The sequence below is a fragment of the Eriocheir sinensis genome, chromosome 1 (genome assembly GCF_024679095.1).
Source record: "Eriocheir sinensis breed Jianghai 21 chromosome 1, ASM2467909v1, whole genome shotgun sequence".
Classification (NCBI taxonomy): Eukaryota; Metazoa; Arthropoda; class Malacostraca; order Decapoda; family Varunidae; genus Eriocheir; species Eriocheir sinensis.
The window spans coordinates 37,762,372-37,770,722 of record NC_066509.1 but is presented as its reverse complement, the minus strand read 5'-3'; the positions used below and the strand labels follow the sequence as shown (position 1 = coordinate 37,770,722).

At 45.4% G+C, this 8,351-nt stretch overlaps 1 protein-coding gene across 18 annotated transcripts in view; it reads left to right on the top strand.

Annotated features, from left to right (window-relative positions):
* The window catches only part of LOC126996561 (uncharacterized), a 42,506-nt gene that overhangs the window by 18,659 nt on the left and 15,496 nt on the right, over nucleotides 1–8,351 (top strand). For 6 of the 18 annotated variants that reach the window (XM_050857172.1, XM_050857169.1, XM_050857159.1 and 3 more), the window contains exons 3-4: nucleotides 3,862–3,974; nucleotides 6,430–6,493. In XM_050857172.1, coding sequence (XP_050713129.1) covers nucleotides 3,862–3,974; nucleotides 6,430–6,493 — 177 coding nt within the window. The other 12 variants (XR_007751271.1, XR_007751274.1, XR_007751276.1 and 9 more) reach the window with 10 other exon arrangements.

Here is an 8,351-nt window from a genome sequence, read left to right as displayed (position 1 = left end):
CCCTTTCCTTCCCCTAAAATAACTTCTTTTCATCTATTTCTTTCCTTACAATTTCTCTCTCTCTCTCTCTCTCTCTCTCTCTCTCTCTCTGTATGTAGTATGTTTCTATGTCTGTATATGTTTTGCTTTCAATCTGTCTGTGTCTGTGGGCCATTCTTTTATCTGTTTTCTGTCTGTCAGTGTGTCTGTTTTGCCCTAAATGTCTGTCTCAGTCTGTCTGTTTATGTTCTCTTATTTGTCTTTGGCTGTTCCTTGCATGTCTTTAGGGCTGATTCATCCTCACCTATTATCTATTCCTTTATCTTTTGGGTATATATATATATATATATATATATATATACATAGAGAGAGAGAGAGAGAGAGAGAGAGAGAGAGAGAGAGAGAGAGAGAGAGAGAGAGAGAGAGAGAGAGAGAGAGAGAGAGAGAGAGAGAGAGAGAGAGAGAGAGAGAGAGAGAGATAGATAGATAGATAGATAGATAGATTTCCTCTACATTGCCTGTATTAGGACAGGGATAGAACTTGGCACCTTGGATCAACTTAACACTGGCACTGACCACCCCTACTCCCTCCCCACCCACACACCCCAACCCCCCAACCTCCTCCTCACCCCCACCCCAACCTCCTCACCCCCACCCCAACCTCCTCACCCCCAGCCTCACCGCCACCCCAATCCCCTCCTTCACTTCCTCCCCACCCCCAAAATCCACCTGAAACTAAGAGAGGTGGAGGACGTTGGGAAAGGGCTATCCTGCTCACCCCCACCTCACCCTCAATCCCCCAGCCCCTCCCCAACCCGCCACTCCCCTCACCCCAGCACCTTACCCCCATAGTAACATGGCCACTAAACCAGACTCGGCGGCGTCACTTCAGTATCTTGCCGCGCACTCTAGTCAATGAAGTCTCTGTGTGGTGGTGTAAACAAATCCTCGCTGCTGAGGTGTGTGAGTGTGTGTGGGCGTGGAAGTCACCTGATAACAACTACCACTGACGGGGCTCTAGAGGCTGTGGCCCCACAGCCTCTAGAGCCCCATAAAACACCCAAAAAGAAGAAGTCGTGTGCAGTGGGCGTGTCTTGAGAGGCGAGGCGGAGGAAAGTGTAGTCTGGCATGTCTTGCTGACGGTCTTGGGGTGAGTGTGTCAGGGTGAAGGAGGGAGTAATGGCCGGTGTGTTGAGGTGACAGACGGATATTTCCTCCAACAATCGGGGCCAACTCATCACCACACCAGAGGCCACAGCCGGACACTAACAAAGCCCATCACAGAACAACACAGAGGGACCATTTCGGACAATTTACGGTTTCACCCAACCAGTGATTTTCTTACGTGGTTCACGTTTTCTGGTGATAGATGTAGTGAATTGCACGATTTTGTACCTAATTTCCATCGCAAATGTCTACTTTTCGAGTTATGCCTCTTTTCAAGTGATGAGCTGCCCTCATGTCATTCCTCCTCGTGCCAGCTTCACCAATCCATCCATGTAATTTGCTCTTGGTCTTCCTCTTCTTCCTTCCACCATTCCAGTCGTAATCAAAGTCACCAGTCCTTCTCTCCCTATGGTAAAATTCTAGTGTTTGCCCATACTCCCCCCTCCCCCCCATACAAGCCTGGGGACCTGGTGGGAATGCGGAGTTTCGGGTGGGGGACATGAAATCCGTCGCATTCGCGTATTTTTTTTTAGTGGGGGGGGGATAAAAAAAAACCTAGATCTAGGGAAATCCCTAAATTTAGGGAATTTTTCCTCCCACCACCACTAAAATAAGTGTTTGCGATGAATTTAGTGTTTCCCATATGAAAACCACGCACTCAGTGGATCCCCAAGCTTGTTTTGGGAGAGAAGCGTAGTGAACCCACCAAACGATGCTCACCTCACCATCTGGCGTGGCACCGGCGGCCATCTGTGCTCACATAAACGCCTTCACCACACTCATGCCCTCTCTCTAGTAGGTTGTCACCTCATCGCAAGGTTTCTGTCCTCCAAGTAGAGTCCGTGGCACCAAACACAGTGTATCTTCATTGTTTATCACTGACACAAGTAAAACCACCGGCTAGCCGGGATCCATCCAACACCGCGCCTTTAACACTACTGCGGCTTGTGCAGGAAGTGCAGGCTCTCGAACCTCTTGCCCGAGCTGTTCGAACACGTGAATCCTTACTGACCGGATTTTGAATCTGCTTCACGGGCTCGTATTCCCAGTATACAAGGTGATTGTGGATATTGACTCCGCGCCTCCAGAATACGATAATACGCCTCCATATATCATAGTAAAAAACAAACAAAGTACTTAGAAGTAAAGAAGCCGAATTAATCCCCTTCCCCCAACGATCTTGGGGGACCTGCGTGAACTCGGGGTATTTGGGTGGGGGAGCATATTTAAACTACTCCAACTGAACTTTACGACCTGGTCTCACATGCGTGGGCTGATGGCTAACTAAGCGTACCTAAAGGTGCGTGTTCTAAAAAAAAAATAACCACGCGTGGTGGACCTGGTCTCACATGCATGGGCTAATGGCTAACTAAGCGTACCATCGCTAACCAAGCGTACCATCGGAAATAGTATTAGGTAAAGGTGCGTGTTCTCCAAAAAAATAAATAACCACGCGTGGTGGACCTGGTCTCACCTAGCGTATCATTGCTAACCGGATCGTTGGCAACGCTGCTCATATTGCAATGGCGTTGCCATGTAAACACATCGTCCGTATGTATAATATGCCCTCAAGTACAATATGGAGGCGTAATATCGTATTTTCGAGGTGTGGAGTGATGTTCAATAATTACCTTGCATGGTTTCCGTACGTTGTAAAAAAAAAAACCGGAATGTATGAAATTTCCCTACATCTAAGTAATTGTAAGGAATTTCCTTACATCTAGGGTATTTTTCAACCCCTCATAACTCAAAAACTATACATTTGCGACGCATTTCATGTTTACCACCGCATCCCCCGAAGTCTCAATGGCCCCCTAGCCAATTTTGGTTGCGAGGGGTGAGTGTGGGCAAACACTAGAATAATACCGATATGGGGCCGAAAAATTTCAGTCGTCTCCCTCTCACCGTTCTCATCAACTCTCTCTTCTCTTTCACCATCTCCAGAATGTGTCAACGTTTACAGATAAATGTGACCACCATGAGACTAGGAGACAGAGAAGAGGCACCTTTGACGAGCACTGACTCTAAACTATCACTAAAGGTAAAGGTGGGCGGTGTGCCAGCCAGTTTTGTGGGAATTAGCTCGCAGCCGCAAAATAGCTCACAGAGAGGTACAACTTACTTATTTGCTATTATATCAACCACCATTCACCATGCTGTCCTGAAGACTGTCTATCAACCATGACTTTAGAAGCACCGTCCAAATGAATCGTGAATGAGTTCCGGGGGATAGCATGAGCCAAGAATAGATGGATCTGGATTGATGATGCGCAGGGCACCTGTACAGGTGCATAACACACCACTATAAACAATTGCCTGCATGTGCCATCACGGGCTTGGGCCGACCACCAGGCCCCTGAAACAAGCCTACCGGTGCTACAAGCTAACACGTAAAAAAAAATATCGTATTAAGCAGTCTTTGCCAGATAATTAACCACTATTTTGTATGCCAAGACAGTGCACGCCTTAGTGTTTCTTGTAGCTACTTTCTTTTGCACCCCTTGTGCTTTCTTCCTCACCAGAAAGACACCTAAAGATAAGCAAATATTAAGCTCTGTTTGCCAGATTATTAACCACTATTTTGTATTCCAAGATGGTGCAGGCCTTTTTGTTTCTTGTAATGTCTTTTTCACCCCTTGAGCTGCCTCCCTTACTGTAAAATGAATAAATGTTAACCCTGTTTGCCAGAATATTAACCAGTATTTTGTATTCCAGGACAGTCCAGCGGTGAAGCCGAGTGCGTCCCGATGCAGCGTGGTGGCAGCCTCCTGCTGTGCGCCGGGCTGTAAGGGCAGGAACACTGTGGACTGCAAGCTCACCCTCCACATGTGAGTTACAGCGGACAACACCATTTAATTGGACACTATTACTTTTTTTTACTCTTACTTTTTATATTTTTTTACTTTTACTTTTTTTACTTTTTTACACGAATACAGTGGATGCCACCACCACCGGCCTTTACTTTGACACTTTTATTATTTGTTTCCTGGATTAAGTAAGGCTCTCAAGAGGTTAACGACAGCCATCGTTTATTTAATCACACACAGCACGGTCCACACAGTTACAGCCATCGGTTATTTAATCACACACAGCACGGTCCACACAGTTACAGCCATCGTTTATTTAATCACACACAGCACGGTCCACACAGTTACAGCCATCGGTTATTTAATCACACAGCACGGTCCACACAGTTACGGCCATCGTTTATTTAATCACACACAGCACGGTCCACACAGTTACAGCCATCGGTTATTTAATCACACACAGCACGGTCCACACAGTTACAGCCATCGTTTATTTAATCACACACAGCACGGTCCACACAGTTACAGCCATCGGTTATTTAATCACACACAGCACGGTCCACACAGTTACAGCCATCGGTTATTTAATCACACACAGCACGGTCCACACAGTTACAGCCATCGTTTATTTAATCACACACAGCACGGTCCACACAGTTACAGCCATCGTTTATTTAATCACACACAGCACGGTCCAAACAGTTACGGCCATCGTTTATTTAATCACACACAGCACGGTCCACACAGTTACAGCCATCGTTTATTTAATCACACACAGCACGGTCCACACAGTTACGGCCATCGTTTATTTAATCACACACAGCACGGTCCACACAGTTACAGCCATCGTTTATTTAATCACACACAGCACGGTCCACACAGTTACAGCCATCGTTTATTTAATCAGACTCTTTCATGCCCCTAATTTGAATGTTTACATCAAATTTGGCAGATTCTGTGACTTGCCTGATGGAGTGCCTCCTATTGTCCTTAAAAACTGTGCTTCTGTGCTGACACCCTGCCTGGTCAAACTCTTTCGTCTCTGCCTATCAACATCTATCTTTCCTTCCTGCTGGAAGTATGCCTTTGTACAGCCTGTGCCTAAGAAGGGTGACCGTTCCAATCCCTCAAACTACCGCCCTATAGCTTTACTTTCCCTAAAGCTTCTGAATCAATCCTTAACAGGAAGATTCAAAAGCACCTTTCCACTTCTAACCTTCTATCTGATCGCCAGTATGGGTTCCGCAAGGGGCGTTCTACTGGCGATCTTCTTGCTCTCTTAACTGACTCTTGGTCATCCTCTCTTAAGTAATCGGGTAGCCAAACAATTTTTTCTGGTAGATTTTGGTGTGTATTTAAGTAATATGGTAGCTAATCTTTTTTCATGGTAGATTTTGGTGTGTATTTAAGTAATATGGTAGCTAATCTTTTTTTCATGGTAGATTTTGGTGTGTTAAGAAATATGGTAGCTAAACTTTTTTTTTGGTAGATTTTGGTGTGTATTTAAGTGATTGGGTAGCCAAACTATTTTTTGTGGTAGATTTTGGTGTGTATTTAAGTGATTGGGTAGCCAAACTATTTTTTGTGGTAGATTTTGGTGTGTATTTAAGTAATTGGGTAGCCAAACTATTTTTTGTGGTAGATTTTGGTGTGTATTTAAGTAATTGAACTATTGTGTGTGGTAGATTTTGGTGTGTATTTAAGTAATTGGGTAGGCAAACTATTTTTTGTGGTAGATTTTGGTGTGTATTTAAGTAATTGGGTAGGCAAACTATTTTTTTTGGTAGATTTTGGTGTGTATTTAAGTAATTGGGTAGCCAAACTATTTTTTTTGGTAGATTTTGGTGTGTATTTAAGTAATTGGGTAGGCAAACTATTTTTTCTGGTAGATTTTGGTGTGTAGCATTTAAGTAATTGGGTAGGCAAACTATTTTTTGTGGTAGATTTTGGTGTGTATTTAAGTAATTGGGTAGGCAAACTATTTTTTGTGGTAGATTTTGGTGTGTATTTAAGTAATTGGGTAGCCAAACTATTTTTTGTGGTAGATTTTGGTGTGTAGCATTTAAGTAATTGGGTACGTGAACTATTTTTTGTGGTAGATTTTGGTGTGTAGCATTTAAGTAATTGGGTAGGCAAACTATTTTTTGTGGTAGATTTTGGTGTGTAGCATTTAAGTAATTGGGTAGCCAAACTATTTTTTGTGGTAGATTTTGGTGTGTAGCATTTAAGTAATGAGGCAGCTGTTTCTGGCGTACAACACCAGCTTATTCTAACATCCCTCCCTATCCTGAACCTCCGTTGGAATACACTGCAAGCCAAAAAATGTAACCTAACTCAGCCTAGCATGAATTACCTAACAGGGGACCTTGTCACCCCCCCTGTCTTCACATTTCATCTGAGGAAGGGGAATAAATTTAATCTAATGTAACCCCAGACATTTAAGGCTGTGGACACAACTCTTTTTCTTCTTCCACAGGTGTCAGGTTCCTGCACAGGTGAACGGAGGTGGAGTCACGGCTTTGGGGCGGCTTGCTAAAAAGGTACGTGTAATAATAATAATAATAATAATAATAATAATAATAATAATAATAAACGGTTTATTCAATTGCAGCAGCCATCAGGCGGAAAATTTACATATCATGAGTACAATTTTACTTCGCAAATGGAACAAGTACAAAAAGAAGGGGACGGGGATCGGGGGTCTGGTATGTGTGGGAGGGTTGGGGCGATGGAGCTTGGGGGGAGGAGGGGGGGGAGTGCGGTGGTGCCGAGAGGGGGGGAAGGTGTGTTAATCCTGTGTGTGTGTGTGTGTGTGTGTGTGTGTGTGTGTGTGTGTGTTTTACCTGTTGTGTTAGGAAGTGAAGGTTTTCAGGTTTATTTTACACACACACACACACACACACACACACACACACACACACACACACACACACACACATAACTTCCGCTGGGCCACACTGCAAGCTGAAAACATTTAGACTAACTCGAACGTGAACCTAATTTACCTAACACGCATTTTTTTTTTTTTTTTCCCCAAACACTTAAAGCTACAGTCACACTGACTTCACGACCTGCTAACGACCACCTGCGACCTCAAAATGCTGCGATTCACACCCACCGCTCCCCGACCACATAGGTGGCAAAGTAGTCGTGCGACTGAACGGCTACCGGTGGTCGTTTAGTGTCCGTCCAGTGGGTGGCTGGACGGCAAGATTCACACCTTGGCCTCACACCTGGAGTCAGGCCAAGACGCCCACCATACGCTGACCGGTGGCCGACAGGCAAGGACCAGTACACGTCCTGTCGCAATGAGGACGGCGACCTCCCTTAACGAGCTGCAGCTGACGTGTTACAGTACATAATATCTTCACCCAGTTATATTACACATTTCCCATTCTTATTTCTGTAAATTATTTGTAAAAAACAGTTACTTATAAAGGTAATGAAAGTATCCTGTACTTCACTGCAGCAAAAGACGGATATTTGTGACCCCCCCGCCGCCCCCTATGTGCCGCAGACATGCAAAAAATGCTCCAAGCACTCTTGGTTTAACCTGTTGTTAGTATGTATGTAACATTACATTCGTTCTAAAGCATTTCCGTCACCCTGGGCAGAGCAGAAGATGAAATGAACAGTTCTTTTTGAAGTGAATAACAGCCAATAGCTTTACAGACTCTCATTGTTACTGGTGTGCACGTCATGTCCTGCAGTGATTTATTTTGGTTAGGCAGAGGTGACCCATACACACTTGGCCGTGTGTTTGACCTGTGGAGCAGGTTGAGTGGGGACGGAGCTTGGACGGGCTGAGGGGCGTGGGACGTCACTGCTCAGGAATGTACCTCATTTCCGGGCAAGGGTGGTTTGACCTACCACCAGTCGCCGCACAACTCGCCGTGTGGTGGAAGGCCGGACGTCAACCACGGCCAATGACAGATGAAAAGTGTACGGCGACCATCAGTGATCTCCTTCTCTCTGACGGCAACCAGACGGCGTCCGCTTGCCATCCGGTCGCCGTTCAACAGTTAATGGTCAGCTGTTGGCCACCAGTGGCAGTCCACTAGCCCCCCAGACGCAGTCCATTCGGCCACTGGACGGCAACCTTTTTTACGACCGGCAGCGACCTGAGAGGTCGGCTGGAGGTTTTAGAGCATGACCTAAAACCTCCATTGGTCGGGAGTGTTTCCCAAATGGTATTGGTGTGCTGGATATCCCTTCACTGGTAGCCTGGTAACATATAGTCCCATGTCTTTCTCTGCCTCTGTGGTGGATAGTGGAGTGTTTCACATGTGGTATTGGTGTGCTGGATATCCCTTCACTGGTAGCCTGGTAACATATAGTCCCATGTCTTTCTCTGCCTCTGTGGTGGATAGTGGAGTGTTTCCCATGTGGTATTGGTGT